Here is a 21,254-nt window from a genome sequence, read left to right as displayed (position 1 = left end):
TCGGTCAGACACCGATTTGTTCGAACTGAGAGGCGTTCGAAAACCGAGGTTCCACTGTATACGATTCCTACTTTGTGGAATTTCAATTTACCGAGAACTTTGAGGAAACATCTGTGAGTAATGCCGCATCTCTCTGGTAATCCCTGGTCAGACGGCACCCCTCGCATCGTGACGTCCTTCAGCGAGAAGGTGGTGAACCCCGGCGAGCCGTTCTCCCTGGTCTGCGAGGCCAAAGGAGCTCCGCCGCCCTCCATCACCTGGACTTTAGACGACGAAGCGGTGGTCCGGGACTCCACCTACAAGACCAGCCAGTACACTCAATCGGACGGCCTGACGGTTTCTCACGTCAACGTCAGCAATCCTCTCATCCGGGACGGCGGAGTCTACCGTTGCGTCGCACGCAACTCGGCCGGCAGCGCCGAGTACCAAGCGCGCATAAACGTAAGAGGTGCCTGTCTGCTTTTCAATATCAATGCACTCTACACCTCATTCTATACAAATACAGCAAAGCTAGTGATACTGTTGATCTATCGTGATAGAACGCCAATGGTACCTTGACTTATGTACTCGTTCGTTGAGGGATTTTTGTGACGCCATTAATCACGAGGAGTCTCAAAGATTATTGCAAACTACAGATTATTATGACACCATCCCCTGATCTAAAACCGACATGAGGGAAAGGAAAAACTCAAAACCTCAGCATGAAGAATATAAAGAAACCTTGAGAAGGGACAGTCTCAATTGGCTGCACAGACCACGGACAATTGCAAACTACAGACCATTATTAAACCAACCCCTGATCTAAAACCTACACGTGGGTAAGGAAAAATACCAAAACCTCAGCATGAGGAAAATGAAGAAACCTTGAAGGTATGGTCTCAAAGCGCTACAGATTATTGCAAACTACAGACTATTATGACACCATCCCCTGATCTAAAACCGACATGAGGGCAAGGAAAAACTCAAAAACCTTAACATGAGTAAAATGTAGAAACCTTAAGAAGGGACAGTCTCAAAGGGCTGTGCAGATTATTGCAAACTACAGACTATTATGACACCATCCCCTGATCTAAAACCTACATGAGGGCAAGGAAAAACTCAAAAACCTTCACATGAATAAAATGAAGAATCCTTGAGAAGGGACAGTCTCAAAGGGCTGTACAGACCACAGACTATTGCAAACTACAGACTATTATGACACCATCCCCTGATCTAAAACCGACATGAGGTGAAGGAAAAACTCAAAAACCCCAACATGAGGAAAATGAAGAAACCTTGAGAAGGAACAGTGTCAAAGGGCTGCACAGACCACAGACTATTGCAAACTACAGACTATTATGACACCATCCCCTGATCTAAAACCTACATGAGGGCAAGGGAAAACTCAAAAACCTTAACATGGGTAAAATGAAGAATCCTTAAGAAGGGACAGTCTCAAAGGGCTGCACAGACTATTACGACACTATCCCCTGATCTAAAACCTACATGGGGGCAAGGAAAAACCCAAAAACCTCAAGTCAAATCAGCCATGTTTATTTGTTTGTCCCTTGATCACAAGGAGTCTCTAAGGGCTGCACAGACCCCAGATTATTGCAAATTTAAGACTATTATGACACCATCCCCGATCTAAAACCGACATGAGGGCAAGGAAAAACCCAAAATCCTTAACATGAGTAAAATGAAGAATCCTTGAGAAGGGACAGTCTCAAAGGGCTGCACAGACCACAGACTATTGCAAACTACAGACTATTATGACACCATCCCCTGATCTAAAACCGACATGAGGTGAAGGAAAAACTCAAAAACCCCAACATGAGGAAAATGAAGAAACCTTGAGAAGGAACAGTGTCAAAGGGCTGCACAGACCACAGACTATTGCAAACTACAGACTATTATGACACCATCCCCTGATCTAAAACCTACATGAGGGCAAGGAAAAACTCAAAAACCTCAACATGAGGAAAATGAAGAAACCTTGAGAACAGCAATTTCTTTGCGATGAAATCAAACCCGTAAGTCAAGGTACCATTATCCGACTGTCAATTTGATACAAGTAGGGTTAAGCTAATCCAAATAAATCCAAATACCCTCAATCAATTCCAGCAAAAGGGAGCAAAACTAACCTCCCTCTCCACTATCGTCCCAACGACTACCCCAATCACTCTCTCCATTATCCTTTCACCTTTCCACGGCGCTACATCCTTCCCCCTCGACCACCTTCACCCCATCGGCCCGTCTTTCGGCCCACCGTGTCCGTTCGCCACCCCCTCCCCTTTGCCCGTGACTCCAGGTCCACCCCGGATCAGACCCATGCGGGACATGACGGCAGTGGCGGGCAGGAACACCTACATCACGTGCCGTGTCATCGGGTACCCTTACTACTCCATTAAATGGCTGAAGGACGGAATGCAACTGCCGGATAATCACCGGCAAGTCTTGTTTGATAACGGAACCCTGCGGCTCACCGACGTGCAGAAGGGCGCCGACGAAGGGACTTACCTTTGCAGCGTTTTGATCCAGCCTCAGGTCTCCATCAACCAGACTGTGCATGTTAGTGTGAAAGGTAAGTGGAAAGACTACTCATTTGAACTCAGGGGCCACACCATAGAACAAACGTTCTCTCGGGGGCCGGACTAGTAGATTAAAGAGAAAGAAAAAGAGAGATAAAGAAATAAGAGAAAGAGGGAGGGAAAAGGAGAGAGGGCGGGACAAAGAAAGAAAAAGAGAGGGTGAGAGCGTGAGAAACAAAAGAGATAAAAAGAAAGGGAGCGGAAGAAAGAAATCCAAAGAGAAAGAAAAAGGGAGAGAAATGAGAAAAGGGTAGAAAGGGAGAAGGGAAAAAATGAAGTTAGAGCAAAAGAAGTTAGAGAGAGAGAGAGAGAGAGAGAGAGAGAGAGAGAAAGAGACAGGGACAAAGAGCAACAGAGGAAGAGAAAAGGAGAGGCACAGAGAGGGAAAGAGACAGAGACAGAGAGTGGGAGAAAAGGGGTGGAAAAGAGAGAGAGAAAAAGAAAGAAGTACAGTGTCTTTGTTCGGGCGTGAGAAACAAGAGATAAAAAGTCGTGAGAGAGAGGGAAAAGAAAGGGAGAGGAAGAAAGAAATCCAAAGAGAAATAGAAAGACAGAAGGAGAGAAAAGAGAAAAGGGTAGGAAGAGAGAAAGAGAAAAGAGTGAAAAGGAAAAAAATGAAGTTAGAGCAAAAGAAGTTAGAGAGAGAGAGAGAGAGAGAGAGAGAGAGAGAGAGAGAAAGAGACAGGGACAAAGAGCAACAGAGGAAGAGAAAAGGAGAGGCACAGAGAGGGACAGAGACAGAGAGTGGGAGAAAAGGGGTGGAAAAGAGAGAGAGAAAAAGAAAGAAGTACAGTGTCTTTGTTCGAGCGTGAGAAACAAGAGATAAAAAGTCGTGAGAGAGAGGGAAAAGAACGGGAGAGGAAGAAAGAAATCCAAAGAGAAATAGAAAGACAGAAGGAGAGAAAAGACAAAAGAGAGCACGAAGGGTCGGAAGAGGGAAAGAGAAAAGAGAGAAAAGGAAAAGAAGTTAGAGCAAAAGAAGTTAAGAAGACGCAGCGAGAGAAAGAGAAACAAAGGAAGATAAAGACACAGTGAAAGAGACAGAGTGGGAGAAAAGCGGTGGAAAAGAAAGAGAGAGAGGGAGAGAGCGTGAGAAACAAAAGATAAAAAGTCATGAGAGAGGGGGAAAAGAAAGGGAGAGGAAGAAAGAAATCCAAAGAGAAATAGAAAGACAGAAGGAGAGAAAAGAGAAAAGAAAGTGCAAAGGGTAGGAAGAGAGAAAGAGAAAAGAGAGAAAATGAAGTTAGAGCAAAAGAAGTTAAAAAGACACAGAGAGAGAAAGAGACAAAGAGCAACAAAGGAAGAGAAAAGGAGAAACACAGAGAGAGACAGAGACAGAGAGTGGGAGAAAAGGTGTGGAAAAGAGAGAGAGAAAAAGAAAGAAGTACAGTCTCTTTGTTCGAGCGTGAGAAACAAGAGATAAAAAGTCGTGAGAGAGAGGGAAAAGAAAGGGAGAGGAAGAAAGAAGTCCAAAGAGAAATAGAAAGACAGAAGGAGAGAAAAGAGAAAAGGGTAGGAAGAGAGAAAGAGAAAAGAGTGAAAAGGAAAAAAATGAAGTTAGAGCAAAATAAGTTAGAGAGAGAGAGAGAGAGAGAAAGAGACAGGGACAAAGAGCAACAGAGGAAGAGAAAAGGAGAGGCACAGAGAAGGACAGAGACAGAGAGTGGGAGAAAAGGGGTGGAAAAGAGAGAGAGAAAAAGAAAGAAGTACAGTGTCTTTGTTCGAGCGTGAGAAACAAGAGATAAAAAGTCGTGAGAGAGAGGGAAAAGAATGGGAGAGGAAGAAAGAAATCCAAAGAGAAATAGAAAGACAGAAGGAGAGAAAAGAAAGCACGAAGGGTCGGAAGAGGGAAAGAGAAAAGAGAGAAAAGGAAAAAAGGAAGTTAGAGCAAAAGAAGTTAAGAAGACGCAGCGAGAGAAAGAGAAACAAAGGAAGATAAAGACACAGTGAAAGAGACAGAGTGGGAGAAAAGCGGTGGAAAAGAAAGAGAGAGAGAGGGAGAGAGCGTGAGAAACAAAAGATAAAAAGTCATGAGAGAGGGGGAAAAGAAAGGGAGAGGAAGAAAGAAAACCAAAGAGAAATAGAAATACAGAAGGAGAGAAAAGAAAGCGCGAAGGGTAGGAAGAGGGAAAGACAAAAGAGAAAAGGAAGTTAGAGCAAAAGAAGTTAAAAAGACACAGAGAGAGAAAGAGAAAAAGAGAGACACAGAAAGTGAAAGAGACAGAGACATAGGTAGAGCGCTCGTCTTGGGATCAAGGGATCCCAGTTCGAATCCTGGCTTGGGTTACATGTGGAAGTGTCCTTGGGTAAGACACTGAACCCCTAATACCCCCAATAAGCAGGTTAGCGCCTTACATGGCTGCAAGGCCGCTATTGGGAAATGTGGAGCATTTGTTTTTCTGTTCTGGACTTCTTGACTCTTTTTGACTCTTTTTGTCCATGAGTGGGGTAATGGTAGTGGCCGGGGCAGCTGCAGGGGGGGTCGAGAGTGTGCGCATGTGCCTGCGTGTGTCTGATTTAATTAGATGAATAATAATGAAGCCTAGATTAAATCCCCCAGATGTCTCAGCTGTAGTACCACCGCGCCAACCCCTATTACTATGGCAACGGAATGACTTCCTCCTGCCAATTGGATACTAAGCAGAGTAGCACGACGGGACATGGAGGGTAGGGCTTCAAGGGGGCTGCAGAAGGAGCTCGACAGGACGATGACCTTCTCTCATTTACTAAAACATGCTGAATAAAATCATGCGTTTTAGCGGTATACAGTAATCCCTCGGTTTTCGTGGGAAATGGGGACCGAGACCACCCGCGAAAACTGAAAATGTGCGGAGTAGCGGCGCCCAATGTTCCCTGTCATTTTCCAGGGGTCTGAGCGTTCACACAAAGTCGGTGAGCAACGCTTGAAACAACAGTGAGCAACCATAATCCCAAGTGTGGCAACTAAGTCATGATCAAACATGTCCAAAACTTGACATCAAGTTACATTTTGCTGAGTTTCCGGCAATGAAAAATGATTTTTCTCATTTGAATGAATTGACTCATGTATTATTGCAAAACTCGTTTGTTCTTACTATTCTTTCACAAGATTTCCATTTATTTTTATTTCCTGATATATTTTGTCGCATAATATTAACATTTTTGGCGGCTTATTGAGTCGGTTGCACAATACAGAACTGTATTTAATAAAATTTTTGAGTAGAAGTACAATGTTGGCAACAAGATTCACTTGGTATCATTGGAAATTATTTGAATACAACACAAACTTTTTCTTCTTTTTCCCTGTTTTTTTTCAATTTTTTTAATTCCTTTAAAAAAAATCTCATTGTGTTTATTTTTTCCGAGCTGTTACTTTTTTCTTTATGTTCTCTATTTACTTTCTTTTCTTTGTTTCTTTCTTTTCTTTTTTTTTTGGCTTTTCTGAAATTTTCCTTCTTTTTTCTCTTCCTTTTGTTTGTTTTTTTTCTCAGCTTTTCATTTTGGTATATTTTTATTTTTTGTTCTATTCCCCCTTTCCTTTAAGTTATTTTGTGCATAATTGTACATAATATTTGGTCATATAGGGATGAAAGAAACAAAAACAACCCGAAGAGCCGTTCAGGACCCGAAAGAGCCGGTTCCTTTTAGTGAGCCGAGCCGAAGAAGCCGGTTCTCGAAAAACTCTACTAACTGTACTCAACTTTACTCGACTTCAAAATAGCGCATTTAGAACACAGCGTCAGGGGAACCCTTTCATTTTTACCCTCATGCACTGTAACTTTGACTTAATTGGCTTCTTAATTAACAATTTCGAGCCCTGATTTTTGTGAACTGGCTAGATTTTCTTGTGCTTGGAAAAGCTCTGGGTAGTGCCCAATTGCGCACACACGCAGCTTAGAGGGAACATTGCTTGTGAATACAATTCCCCAAGCACGTGGAATATTTTGTAACATTTGCATGATTAGGGGAGGAACACCCCAAAAAATCAGTTCCGGGTTACCGTTTAATTCCTGTTCTGTCTCCCCCTAGTGCCCCCTCTCATCCAGCCCTTCGACATCCCTTCGACGTCGGTGGGGAAGCTCATCTACATCGCCTGCGTGGTGTCTTCCGGGGACATGCCGATACGCATCGCCTGGCATAAAGACGGCCAGCTCATCGTGCCGGGGCCCAACTCCGGCGTTGCCATAGAAACCAAAGAGTTTATGAGCTCCCTGCAAATTTCCAAGGTGACGCTCAAACACAACGGGAACTACACTTGCATTGCCAGCAATGCTGCCGCCACCGTCAGCTGGGAGCGACAGCTGATTGTCACCGGTGAGCCACCGAAACTGAACCGGATCAAAATTCTGGTCCAAATTACTGACATTGTTTGTTTTTTTTTACTCGTTGTTTATTTGTGTACAATGCACTTGACGTTTTTGTGCTCGTTATACACGTATTTGTGCTATGAAAAATATCGTTGACCCTTAATCACAAAACATCGATTGCAATGGGTATCGAACCCGGGTTGCGGGTGTGGGAGGAGCGAACCTTAAACCATGGATGATATACACCGGGTTGGGTAGGGTTACTTTAACTGGATTACTTTCAATGACTTTTGGATGACTGGGGGGGGGGAGAGGTACACAGTGTCTTTGTTCAAGGCACCTGGCTTTGGCAAACACAAGTTGACATATTTCAACCTGCAGCTTGTTTTTCTCCTGCGCTTCTCTGAGTGTTGTCCCGCGGGCCGGATTCAATCCCTTAGCGCGTCTGATTTGGCCGGCGGGCTAAAACCATTACAAGCGAACAGTCCCCTCAAGTTATAATTTCCCTCTTTTCGAATGAATCATTTTTGGTCCTTTTCTGGCACTATGTTTTTGTCGACCTTTAAAAAGCAGTTGTGCAGGTCGTAGCCGGAGACAAACGGGAGCAAAAAAACAGGACAGGCGTGAGTCAGGGTCAAAAAAGGCTTGCCTAGTACACACGGAGATTTGCAGACGGACTGACAACAGGGGATTGACAGGTCAGGGTTCAAATAGTGACAGGGAGCCAATCAGAACCAAAAGAGCGGGCACAAATCGATTTTTATGACATTGGGTTGTTTTGCACAAAATAAGCTGGTAAGTTATACCGGATCGATCCATGTGGTGGATTTGTCCAATTTTGACCTAATGAGCTAAACAAAAAATTGGAATAAGTGGATCTTCACTTTGTGCTCCCCAGTACCTCCCCGTTTTGTGGTGCAGCCCAACAACCAGGACTGCATCTACGGCAAAGCTGGAGTTCTCAACTGTTCCGTGGAGGGTTACCCACCTCCCAAAGTCATGTGGAAACACGCTAAAGGTAACACATCTTGAATCTTCTCAAATAAAGACAGCGTTCCTACAGAAAGGTGCTTTGTTTTCCAGGTGTAGGAAACCCCCAGCAGTACCATCCTGTCCCTTTAACCGGTCGGATTCAGATCATGTCAAACGGATCACTGCTCATCCGACACGTCCTGGAGGACGACCGTGGATATTACCTGTGTCAGGCCTCCAACGGAGTAGGATCTGACATCAGCAAGAGCATGATCCTCACTGTCAAGAGTAAGTTTTTATCGTTTGGCCCTTTTGGTTCAGGTTTGCTGCTTAGGTCGGGATCAGAAACGGGTCGTCAGTCGGGACGGGAGAGCAGACGTGGTCAGGATCAGAACGGGTCGTAGCCTCCACTGACGGGAGCAAAAAACGGGACAGGTGGGAGTCAGGGTCGAAAAAGGCTTGCCTAGTATACACAGAGGTTCGCTGACGGACTGACAAGAGGGGATTGACAGGACTGTGTTCAAATAGTGACAGAGAGCCAATCAGAACCCGCGGCGGTTGGCGACAAATGAGCGGGCATAGCTGAGTCACATCAGTAATCATGACAGGATTACCAGAAGCATAGACTTATACTATATATGGACGGACACGAAAGGCCCCATGCTGCGTGGACGTGCGGCACGTGAAAACTGTCTTGTGTAACGAAGTCTAAGTTAAATGTCACGGGCCAGGAACGGAAACGGGACCCAATTGTGTTTGTTTTACTCAGTTTTTATTAAGAAAGGGAACAGTGCTTGCATCCACGATCTGATGATCGTCGGTCACAGGTAACAGATAGCAGGAACGCGGAAGTTGCACTTCCGTGTCGAGCGAGGGTAGAAAAACAGGTCGATGGCCGGGACGGAGGAGATAAAACAGAAACACGTCCAGAAAAGAGGTTAGCAAGAGGTATCAGGCAGAAAACAGGGCAGGATAGCGTCGGAGAGTACAAAAGCTTGCCTAGCTGAGAGCATAGGTTCGCAGACGGTCTGACGAGTTCTTTTCGAAAGACAGTAGTTTAAAAAGAGTCCGACAGCCAATCAGGTCCCGTGGCTATTAGCGCCAACGGGGCAGCCGCAAGTGCCCCGAATCAGTAATCATGACATTAAACAAGATTGTATAAGAAGAGACGAAGAAGAAGAGTGACAGGTTGATAATAAAGAAAAAAATTTGAGTGAGAGAGAAGTCTCAACCCAAACGAAATGATTGAAAGTATTTGCCCGAATGCCCCGAAACATTGGAAAGTCAGCCTTGGGCTTAAGATCTTACCTCTGGGCTGAAAGTGGCGGACAAAACCTTTTCCCACCTGCGAAAGGCTTTCGTGATTTGGAGTTTACGATTAAATCAACACAGCAGTGTATATCCTTGAGCAGTACAGTCTCTTCAAGTTTAACAGCTGTTGACTCAATTCCTTCGGTGGATAACAACCCACTAGCCAATCACAGTTAGTGAAACCACTAGCATGTGCTCTGAGGCCGATTCGGATTGACTAAATCAACAGCTCTCTTAAAGACTGATTTACGGTATGGGGCCTTCAGAATGATTTGTGAAGGCCTCCCTGTGATTACTAATTGCTGAAATGTGATTGGTTAAATGCTTAATTGTGAAAGCACACGTCTAGGAACAGTACAACCAGCCAGGGAGAAGCAATGACAAGAAGCTAACCATTTGGAATTATTCAATAAGTATTGATGGAGAAAATATAGTTATATATATTGATAGAAAACTGAGATTATGCAAACTTTGGGGTTGTGTATTCAGCGCACCCAGGGTTGGGTAGGGTTACTTTAACTGGATTACTTTCAATGACTTTTGGATGACTCCAATACCAAATATGCTCATAAAAGACAAAAGAAACTAAATATAAATAAAATGACTCCATTTTGTGCAGGCTTGGGGAGTAACGGAATACATGGAACGGCAAAAATGATGTCGGCAAGCTGTTTGGATTGATTTTCATTTTGTTTCTGTCGCATTTCATGTTAGTTTTGCCGGAGATCAAAGAGATCAAAGCCAGGAGAGAAAGCTTACCACGTGTTGTGAGTCATCATTTTATTCCTATTTAGTTTATTTTGTCTTTTATTAGCGTATTTGGTATTGGAGTCATCCAAAAGTAATTGAAAGTAATCCAGTTAAAGTAACCCTACCCAACCCTGATTTTATGTTAGTTTTGCCAGAGATCAAAGAGATCAAAGCCAGGAGAGAAAGCTTACCACGTGGTGTGAGTCATCGTTTTATTCCTATTTAGTTTATTTTGTCTTTTATTAGCATATTTGGTATTGGAGTCATTGAAAATTCATTGAAAGTAATCCAGTTAAAGTAACCCTACCCAACCCTGGTAGCTGGGTAGGTAGGTAGGTAGGTAGGTAGGTAGGAAGCTGGGTCGGTAGGTAGCTGGGTTGGTAGATAGGTAGATAGGTAGGTAGCTGGGTTGGTAGGTAGGTAGCTGGGTAGGTAGGTAGGTAGCTGGCAGGGTTGGGTAGGGTTACTTTAACTGGATTACTTTCAATGACTTTTGGATGACTCCAATACCAAATATGCTAATAAAAGACAAAAGAAACTAAATGTGAATAAAATGACTCAATTTTGTGCAGGCTTGGGCAGTAACGGAATACATGGAACAGCAAAAATGATGTCGGCAAGCTGTTTGGATTTCTTTTCATTATGTTTCTGTCGTATTTGATGTTAGTTTTGCCAGAGATCAAAGCCAGGAGAGAAAGCTTACCACGTGTTGTGAGTCATCATTGTATTCAAATTTAGTTTCTTTTGTCTTTTATTAGCATATTTGGTATTGGAGTCATCCAAAAGTCATTGAAAGTAATCCAGTTAAAGTAACCCTACCCAACCCTGGTAGCTGGGTAGGTAGGTAGGTAGGTAGGTCTGTAGGAAGCTGGGTCGGTAGGTAGGTAGGTAGGTAGGTAGGAAGCTGGGTCGGTAGGTAGGTAGCTGGGTAGGTAGGTAGCTGGGTAGGTAGGTAGGTAGCTGGGTTGGTAGGTAGGTAGCTGGCAGGGTTGGGTAGGGTTACTTTAACTTGATTACTTTCAATGACTTTTGGATGACTCCAATACCAAATACGCTAATAAAAGACAAAAGAAACGAAATAGGAATAAAAGTACTCAATTTTGTGCAGGCTTGGGGAGTAACGGAATACATGGAACGGCAAAAATGATGTCGGCAAGCTGTTTAGATTTATTTTCATTTTGTTTCTGTCGCATTTGATGTTCGTTTTGCCGGAGATCAAAGAGATCAAAGCCAGGAGAGAAACCTGACCACGTGTTGTGAGTCATCGTTTTATTCATATTTAGTTTCTTTTGTCTTTTATTAGGATTTTCTTCCGCTTGATGCGTTGCAGCCGTCTCAATGTTGTTTTAGAGACCAGTCGGATGAATTAGTGATGAAAACAAAACCACAAGAACCCCCCCGCGATCAATAATCTATGTCTGAGCCGAGAAGGATCAGAGTAGGGGTGCGGAAATGATGAAAAGATGCAGCCAGCGAGGCTTAAAACCGTAAAATGGGAGGAAATTCATAGCGATTTGTGAAACATCCTCGCTCACGGTCTCTCTCGTTATGCTATCAGTCACGGGCCCGTGGTTTTTTTTCCCCAGTTCCGGCGATGATCACCAGCCACCCCAACACCACCATGGCCAGGAAGGGCCAAACCAAGGAGCTGAACTGCACCGCCCGAGGGGAGCAGCCCATCATCATCCGTTGGGAACGAGGGGACACGGTCATCGACGCCGAGAGGAACCCCCGTTATTCCATCTCCATTAACAAGAAGGGCGATGAAGTCATCTCCACCCTGAAGGTCAGATATCGAGCGCTTGTAGATGACATGTTTGATGTCTTCATGGCCAAGAAGAATGCTTACAAATATCATTTCGAAATAATTGTGATATGAAAATAGATTCCATCCATCCATCCATCCATTATCTGCACCGCTTATCCACAGTAGGGTCACGGGGGTGCTGGAGCCCATCCCAGCTATCTTCGGGCAGTGGGTAGGGGACACCCTGAACTGGTTGCCAGCCAGTCCCAGGGCACACAGGGACAGACAACATGTGGGAGGGCCCAGAGGAACAAGCACAGCGAGAACATGCAAGCTCCACACAGGATATTCGATCTCATGACCTCAGAACTGTGCCGCACACGCGCTAACCACTGCGTCACCGTGCTGCCGAAAATAGATTCCATGTTACTTGAAAAAATATAAGTTCTTCAGTGGGCAACTAGGCAGCTGAGTGGTTAGCGCGTCCGCGGCACAGTGCTGAGGTCATGGGATCGAATCTTCCTGTGCGGAGTTTGCATGTTCTCCCCGTGCACTCTGGTTTCCTCCCACCTTCCCAAAACATGCATTTAAGGTTAATTGGCCTAACCCAGGGGTGTCAAACTGATTTGAACTCAGGGGCCACACCATAGAACAAACATTCTGTCAGGGGCCGGACGAGTAGATTAAAGAGAAAGAAAAAGAGAGATAAAGAAATAAGAGAAAGAGGGAGGGAAAAGGAGAGAGGGCGGGACAAAGAAAGAGAGAGGGAGAGAGCGTGAAAAACAAGAGATAAAAAGAGAAGTCGTGAGAGAGGGGAAGAAAGGGAGAGGAAGAAAGAAAACCAAAGAGAAATAGAAATACAGAAGGAGAGAAAAGAAAGTGCGAAGGGTAGGAAGAGAGAAAGAGAAAAGGGAGAAAAAGGAAAGAAAAGTGAAAAAAAAAAAATCCACCTTCAAATCTGAAAATTGTTTTGCGTCTGACACATAAGATACTCTTGCTAATTTTTGAGGATTTATTTTTTGAATTTATGAATGAAATGATAGAATAAACACACTTTCAAAGAGCAAAACTGCCTGTATCATGAACCGGAACAGAAGGAGAACCCGAATGCGTGACGTTTCTCACACAAGCCTTTTATTTTACGGGAAATGGGGAGTCATACACGTAAGTCAGCGGTCTGGCGTGAAATGATAGGAAGACAGAGGCCGACGAGATCGATACCAATTGCCCGAGTTGATATCGGACAGATAAGGTCGATACCGGACAGGACGGGAAAGACAGGATTGATATTAAAACAGGATATCAAAATGAAACAGGATAATCTAGACGGGAAGAAAACTGGAGATCATTAATAAACAGGACAACAATAGACAGGAATGATACCGGACAGGAAACACAGGTAGGAAACCGGACAGAGTCAAAACCCACGTCTTGTGGGGCAGAGGTTCGTTGGCGGACTGACAAAAGGGTGAGTGAGAGCACTGAGCTTAAATAGAAAGGAACCCAATCTGTCAACGAGCCGCGGCTGGCGCCACACGGGCGGGGCCAATTGGGCGCCATGGCAACCGCGACAGCCTGACAAGTGATTTAGAATACATATTTTTGCAGCGCTTTGAAAAATGATAAAACCACTTTAACAAATTATTATAATCCCGAGTTTTTGTGTCTTTAATTTTGTTTACATTTGCAGGAAACATTATGACTGATAACTGTTTTCTTTTTTCCTGTATTCGATAAATAGCGGTCTGATAATTATCCTGCATCTGTCTAATGAACCGTTTTACAACTTAAAAATGATTTCCTTTTTTTTCACAGCTGAACCCAGCAGACAGAGGAGATTCTGTCTTCTTCTCTTGTCATGCCATTAACTCCTACGGAGAAGGTCGAGGACTCATCCAACTCACTGTGCAGGGTATTAAACCTCCAATCTCTAGTATCACTCAGACGCCATTTTCTTCATCTCTGTATTCTGCCAGTAATGATTTTTCATATTTATATTTGAACAGGTGAATAGTTGGACATTGTTTGATCTCATCTTGTAAATTATTCCAAAGTTTGACTCCGCACACAGAGACACACATCCTTTTCCTGGTGGTTCTCACCTTTTGGGATTATGAATTTACGACAGCCCCTTAAGTTATAACTTAATAATTTTTGGATGTTTTCTGGTACTGTGTTTTTGTTGACCTTAAATAGCAGTTTTGAAGTGAAAAAATTTACTAAATCATCCAATTTTAATAATTTGGACTGCGGGAATAAAGTTAACCAAAATCTCAGTGGAATAAAATAATGACACCACTAAGAAACTATCTAATAATAAAGAGAAAGCTCCCGTTTGAATTGTTGGGAATGAAATATCGAAATCTGCCGTTAACCAAATTGTTCGAATGAGTTATCTGAGTCCATTAACTAAACACAACCTACATTCACCCAACGGGGGCAGATTTAATTTCATTAACAATTTAACTAAGTGTACTCCATCGAAAATGGCCGAATTAGTGTTGTTGTAGTCTCTGGGAAGCCCTCTTCTGAAATCCTTTAGCTCTCTCCTATTAGCCATCTTCTCCCTGGACAATGGCGTGCTGACTCCTCCCATGGGCGTGCCAAAGAAGCCCCCCCTGGGCTTCACCATCTCGTAGAAGAGCGTCGCGATGTCCTGAATACTCAAAACAACGCCGAGCAATTCTCAAAACAACGCTTGCCGTCCTCTGTCAGAGTCCTGTTATCAACAGTACTAGACAAAATATTTTACTTTTGGAACAGCCTGACCTGTCATTGAACTAAAGCCTACTCAGTGAAAATCTTCATTGCATTATGAGTCAATCGTATAACATCCTTTATAGTCAAATGCAATGTTCCCTGTAATTTTCCTTACGGGTCTGAGCGTTCACACTAAGTCGGTGAGCAACGCTTGAAACAACAGTGAGCAACGGCAATCCCAAGTGTGGCAACTAAGTCATTATCAAAGATGTCCAAAACTTGACATCACGCTACATTTTGCTGAGTTTCCGGCAATGCAAAATTATTTTTCACTTTTGAATGAATTGACTCATGTACGATTGCAAAGGTTGTACGGCCTACAAACATCATTTGTTTTTACAAGAATTCTTTCACAAGATTTCCATTTCTTTTTTTTTTCCTGGTATCTTTTGTCGCATAATACTAACATTTTTGGGGGCTTATTTAGTCGGTTGCACAACACAGAACTGTATTTCTTCACATATTTTTAGTGGAAGTACAATGTTGGCAACAAGATTGACTTGGTATAATTGGAAATTATTGGAATGCAACACAAACTTTTTCTTCTTTTTCCCTGTTTTTTTTTTTAAATTCCTTTAAAAAAATCTCATTGAGTTTATTTTTCCCGAGCTGTTACTTTTTTCATTTTGTTCTCTATTTACTTTTTTTCCTGAGTTTCTTACTTTTCTTTTTTTTTCTGGCTTTTTTCTGAATTTTTCCTTCTTTTTTCTCTTCCTTTTGTTACTTTTTTCATTTTGGTATTTTTTTCTTTTTTGTTCTTTTCCCTCCCCCCTTTAAGTCATTTTGTACACAATTTTACATCATATTTGGTCGTGTAGGGATTAAAGAAGCAAAAACAACCTGAAGAGCCGTTTGGGACCCGAAAGAGCCGGTTCTTTTTAGTGAGCCGAGCCGAAGAAGCCGGTTCTCGAAAAAATCTACTGACTTTACTCAACTTCTACATCGACCTTGACTTCCAAATACCGCATTTAGAACACAACGTCGGGGGAACCCGTGTATTTTTACCTTCATGCACTGTAACTTTGACTGAATTCGCTTCCTAATTATCAATTTGGAGCCCTGATTTTTGTGAGCTGGCTAGATTTTCTTGCCCAATTGCGCACACACGCAGCTTAGAAGGAACATTGGTCAAATGTACAAAATCCTTTATAGTCAATTGTATAAAATCCTTTATGGTTTATTTGTGCATACACACAGAACCACCAGATCCTCCTGAATTAGAAGTAAGGGAGGTGAAGGACCGGAGCATGAACTTACGCTGGATCCAAAGGTTTGATGGCAACAGCATCATCACGAGCTATGACATCGAGTACAAGAATAAGTCGGGTGGGTGCGCCGGACCGTCTTAGTGTTTTGATTCTTTTCATGGAATGAAACAAAATGTCTTCGCTCCTCAGACTCCTGGGACCACATGTACACCACCAGGAACATCTCACCCACCAACAACCAAGCCAACATTGTGGAGTTGCACCCTGCTTGTGTCTACAGCATTCGCATGTATTCCTATAACAAGATTGGACGTAGCCTTCCTAGCAAAGAGCTGACCATCAGTACAGAAGAAGCACGTAAGTCGTCTTTGGGTACCGTATTTTCCGCACTATAAGGCGCACCGTGCTATAGGGCGTCCCCCCAGAAAATAGTATTTGGTCCTATATTTTCCATACATAAGGCGCACCGGGTTATAAGGCGCACCCCCAAAAAATAGTTTTTGGTCCTATATTTTCCATACATAAGGCGCACCGGCTTATAAGGCGCTACAACGGGAATGTCGACAAAACAGTCAGATGGTTCAGTCCATTTTATTACCCCCTTAACATTCCCAAAGCTTGCAAAGAAACAAATACGTGTCTCAGACATGTACGGAAACAGTGTCAAATGGATCGTTCCAAATGTCATTCGAAAGGTTAAAGTCTTGGGATTCAAGAAATGCCAACCATTCCTTAGTTTCTATTTTCTTTTTCGCCGCAACTTTACTGTGCATATGACAATAAACACTTGGAATTGAGTTTAATTTAAAAATAGACTCATCACAGAAACATCAAGATCGTTCTAAAACAAGATACCGGGAAAATATAAAGCCGCATAGCTCACCTAAGTTCTCTTGCAGCCATCACGTTCAATAATGATACGTAACCATGGTCTTCTTACAACCGTGAGTGTCATAAATCCAGGAGAGTCAAATATTTACAAATACAGAATAGTAAAAATAGTTATCAAGCTACAATTTTGCCTCCTTTCTAGCTAATTTTAGAAATGTAGATAAAAAGTAGGTACCCTTGCGCTAATTAGTAACAAAAGTAGCTCGGTGCTAGAAAAAGGTTGGAGACCTCTGGCCTACAGAGTGCAACTAAATACAGTTACGAAGGCACCATCTCAAGCACAGGAGCATGTAATTTCTCCTTATTGATATTCTCCCTACCGTATATAAAACATTTTCTCTATGCCGTAGTGCAACCGTGTGATTCACATTCATCTTTTTCGGCCAATTGCAGGCTTTGTTTCGACCCTTTAGCCTGTGCGAGCCTGTAAATGATAAAAAGGATCCGCCCCCTTTATGTATCCCAGCATACACCGCGGACGACTTCGCCTTTGGGGGAAAATCGAGTTGCAAGACTTTGCGACTTAATATTGATCCATATATAAGGCGCACTGTATTATAAGGCGCATGGTCAGCTTTTGAAAAAAAAAAAGAAAGGCTTCTAGGTGCGCCTTATAGTGCGGAAAATACGATAAATGAAGTGTTTTTTTGAAAAACATTCTGACTTTCGTATCTTCTCACATTTGATAGCACCTGATGGACCACCGATGGATGTGATTCTGCAGCCCATGACATCACAAAGCATTCGAGTCACATGGAGGGTAGTTATCATCTCTTTGATGATTATAGATTTTTGTGGTTTATCTCTTAGAAAATCACTAGTGGTGCTTGAAATCCTTGAAAAGGCTTGAATTGAACTTTTCGGTTTTCAAGGATTAAAAAGTGCATGGATTTTGGGTGAAGTCTGTGTAAATGCTTGAATTTGTTGCCTTGGTTCCTAACAAGTCTGCTCAAAAAGGACTGTCAAGAACCAAAACAGGACCCAAATGCGTGACATTTCTAGTCAAGTCAAGTCATTTTTATTTGTATAGCCCTTAATCACAAAGAGTCTCAAAGAGCTTCACAGGTTATTACACAGACTATTTTTTCAGACTATTATTACACCATCCCCTGATCTGGAACCAACATGAGGGTTTCTCACACAAGCTTTTATTTTACGGGAAATGGGGAGTCATGCACGTTAGGTGGCAGTCTGGCGTGGAAAGACAGGAAGCCAGAGACCGACGAGATCGATTCCAATGCCCGAGCAGATATCGGACAGATGAGGTCGATACCGGACAGGACAGGACAGACAGGATGGATAATAAAACAGGATATCGAAAGTAAACAGGGGAAAAACTAGACGGGAAAGAAAACAGGAGAGAATATTAAACGGGACAAAAATAAACGGGAACAATACCGGACAGGAAAAAACAACAGGAAAACAGGACCGAGACAGAACCCGCGTCTTGCAGGGCAGAGGTTCGTTGACGGACTGACAAAGGGAAAACGGACAGGACGGACAGGAATGATAAGGAAACAGGATCTCGAAATTAAACAGGACAAACTAGATGGGAACGAAAACTAGAGAGAATAATAAACAGGACAAAGATAGACAGGAACGAAACAGGAAACCGATATCAAACAGGACAAAATAAACAGGAACAATACCAGACAGGAAATACCAACAGGAAAACAGGACCAAGACAGAACACACGTCTGTTTTATTTTCTGCCCTAATGGCGGAAATATACTATCCAAATGTAGTGGATTCAATAATTGTATCCGTCTCTATGTAGTGCAAGTCTATGCATCTGGAAATCTACGAAACAATGGCGACAGAACACTGTATTATCTTTAATCATGAATATTTACAGCATTTTTATTCATTTAAGTTAAGGTTAAATCAAAATAATACCACCTCAAAATCAAGCATTCCTAAGTAAGTATGGATGCTACTTCCTCCAAAACCCTTAATGTTAAATCTGGGATTCCCCAAGGTTCAATCCTAGGCCCAGTACTTTTGAATCTCCATTTGCTTCCCCTTGGAGATGTCATCAGGAGATACCAAGCAGACACTGCAGTGTCCCCTGATGACTCAAGTCTCATCGATAGATCAACCAGGACAAAATGGAGGTGTTTGTCATTGGTCCTGAAAGTCAGAGAGAGAAACTTTAGCCAGAACTACAAGATTTTAGACCTTCACGCAGTGTTAAAGATGTGGGTTCTATATTTGACACTGACTTAAATGTTTTTTTCACATGTCAAAAAGATAACCAAAGTTGGGTTTTATCATCTGAAGAATATAGTCAGGAACCCATTTAGATCATTATAATAATTAGTAACAAAAATTTGAATTTGATCTCTTTAAGGCACCGAAGAAGGAGTTACAAAACGGAGTCATCCGTGGCTACCAGATCGGCTACAGAGAAAATGGCCCGGGAAGCAACGGCCAATACAGTATCGTGGAGATGAAAGCTACTGGAGACAGTGAAGTCTACACCTTAGACAACCTTAAAAAGTTTGCCCAGTACGGAGTTGTGGTCCAAGCTTTCAACAGAGCCGGGACGGGACCTTCCAGTACGGAGATCAATGCGACCACGCTGGAAGACGGTAAGGAAGACGCTCATGGAGAAGAAAAACAGGAGATGATTAGAAACGCTATGTATAAATTGCTAACATGCAGTTAGATCAGAGGTGGGTTGTCAGGACCAGAAAGGAAACAGAACCCACTCGCGTAACGTTTCTCACAAGTTTTATTAGAAGAAAGGGAGAGGGTTGCGCCCACGATCCGGGGATTGCTGGATGCGGGAAGCAGGTCGCTCTGAACGCGGAAGTGGGACTTCCGTGGCGAGCGATGGCGGTGTCGGGAATGGAAAAAACGGGTCAGTAGCCGGGATAGAAAAGCAAAAAAGTGGTCGGGATCGGAAACAAGTCAAAAGCCAGGAGAGGAGAGTAGACGTTGTCGAGATCAAAAACAGATTGTTATTCGGGACGGGAGAACAGACGTGGTAGAAGAGCAAAAACGTGGTCGGGATCGGAAACAAGTCGAAAGCCAGGAGAGGAGAGTAGACGTTGTCGAGATCAAAAACAGATCGTTATTCGGGACGGGAGAACAGACGTGGTCGAGATCAAAACAGATCGTAGCGGGAGACAAACAGGAGCAAAAAAAGGACAGGCCAAAAAATCTAGCGTTGTCCCATGTTTATAACCCATGCCGATGAAATGTTCATGCACCATGACCAAGCCTCTGCCGATGCAAATTTCCCAACCATGATTTGAAGAATGGGTGGAGGGTTGATAGGTCAACGCCCTACAGACAGGATGTTGCCAGGCACATATCCAACACCCCAGGCGAGATGATAAGTCATTGTTATCTTCACAGAATGGAAGGAGAGGCACATTCCGGCGCAAAACGCAATTTACGACACCCTTCTCTCAGAGTTTGCCCTCAAACACTGAAGTCAAATTTTAGAACAAGTCTATTTGACTTTACGAAAGATAAAACAGTGTAAAAGGTAATATATAACTTCATTATATATGAGGCAAAATTTATATGCACTGGAGATACAGAACAGCAAACAAGACTTCCTATATTTGTATTTATTGCAAAAACAATTTTTAAAACAGGGAGGTTTAATCATAGACGCTGGATGGTTAAGGATAATAATAGCACGTTTTACTTCAAAGCAGCTTTCCAGACACCCAAGTTTGCTGTACACAGAACATCAAAAAAACAATAAAACAAGCAAGTAATAAAACCAAAGTCAAGTTGAAATTAGAATTTAGGAAACTGAGCGCTACATGTTTCCTCAAGTTTGTTGTTGAATCTGAATTTGTTTCACTTCCTTTTTAAGGGGAACATGCTTTTTAAGTGAGGCCAGGGGTTCTCCTCCTCCTTTGTGTTTTTGATCTGTTTCTTACGTAAACAACTCTTCCCCTGCTGAAGTTGAATATGGTCACATGACGAGGCTCCTAGGTTTGATTGGTTAAACCTATTTGAGCCTTAGCGGAGACAGACAGACGCGTATTTTAACAACTTCAACGTTGTTTAATGTAGCGGAGTCAAATTACTGTTTTTTTTCTTCACAAATTTACTCAAGTAAAAGTACTGCGATTCAAAAATACTCCTAGAAGTACAAAATATCCCAAAACTTACTCAAGTAAATGCAACAGAGTAAATGTACTCGGTTACTACCCACCTCTTAGCCAATTTGGATTTGTTACACATCCCCACATAATTCTCCTGCTTTTTAACTTCCTGTGGGACTTCCGTTGCGAGCGATGGCGGTGTCGGGAACGGAAAAAAACGGGTCAGCAGCCGGGATAGAAGAGCAAAAACGTGGTCAGGATCGGAAACAAGTCGAAAGCCAGGAGAGCAGAGTAGACGTGGTCAGGATCAAAAACGGATCGTTTTTTTCTTCATAAATTTACTCAAGTAAAAGTATAGGGATTCAAAAATACTCCTAGAAGAACAAAATGTCCCAAAACTTACTCAAGTAAATGCGACAGAGTAAATGTACTCGATTACTACCCACCTCTTAGCCAATTTGGATTTGTTACACATCCCCACATAATTCTCCTGCTTTTTAACTTCCTGTGGGACTTCCGTTGCGAGCGATGGCGGTGTCGGGAACGGAAAAAACGGGTCAGTAGCCGGGATAGAAGAGCAAAAACGTGGTCGGGATCGGAAACAAGTCAAAAGCCAGGAGAGGAGGGTAGACGTGGTCGAGATCAAAAACGGATCGTTTTTTCTTCATAAATGTACTCAAGTAAAAGTA

General features: G+C 42.9%; 1 protein-coding gene across 2 annotated transcripts in view; it reads left to right on the top strand.

Annotated features, from left to right (window-relative positions):
- Positions 1 to 21,254, top strand: part of LOC148348971 (cell adhesion molecule DSCAML1-like) — a 143,246-nt gene that overhangs the window by 73,214 nt on the left and 48,778 nt on the right. For both annotated transcript variants that reach the window (XM_088320437.1, XM_088320436.1), the window contains exons 7-17: positions 152 to 448; positions 2,291 to 2,563; positions 6,579 to 6,863; positions 7,755 to 7,874; positions 7,940 to 8,116; positions 11,476 to 11,675; positions 13,452 to 13,548; positions 15,594 to 15,722; positions 15,794 to 15,961; positions 17,185 to 17,255; positions 18,846 to 19,086. In XM_088320437.1, coding sequence (XP_088176563.1) covers positions 152 to 448; positions 2,291 to 2,563; positions 6,579 to 6,863; positions 7,755 to 7,874; positions 7,940 to 8,116; positions 11,476 to 11,675; positions 13,452 to 13,548; positions 15,594 to 15,722; positions 15,794 to 15,961; positions 17,185 to 17,255; positions 18,846 to 19,086 — 2,058 coding nt within the window. The remainder of the gene's footprint in view (positions 1 to 151; positions 449 to 2,290; positions 2,564 to 6,578; positions 6,864 to 7,754; positions 7,875 to 7,939; positions 8,117 to 11,475; positions 11,676 to 13,451; positions 13,549 to 15,593; positions 15,723 to 15,793; positions 15,962 to 17,184; positions 17,256 to 18,845; positions 19,087 to 21,254) is intronic.

The sequence above is a fragment of the Urocampus carinirostris genome, chromosome 17 (genome assembly GCF_059441175.1).
Source record: "Urocampus carinirostris isolate Australia breed hairy pipefish chromosome 17, RoL_Ucar_1.0, whole genome shotgun sequence".
Lineage (NCBI taxonomy): Eukaryota > Metazoa > Chordata > Actinopteri > Syngnathiformes > Syngnathidae > Urocampus > Urocampus carinirostris.
The sequence above is the reverse complement of the archived record's forward strand: the minus strand, read 5'-3'. Positions and strand labels throughout refer to the sequence as shown.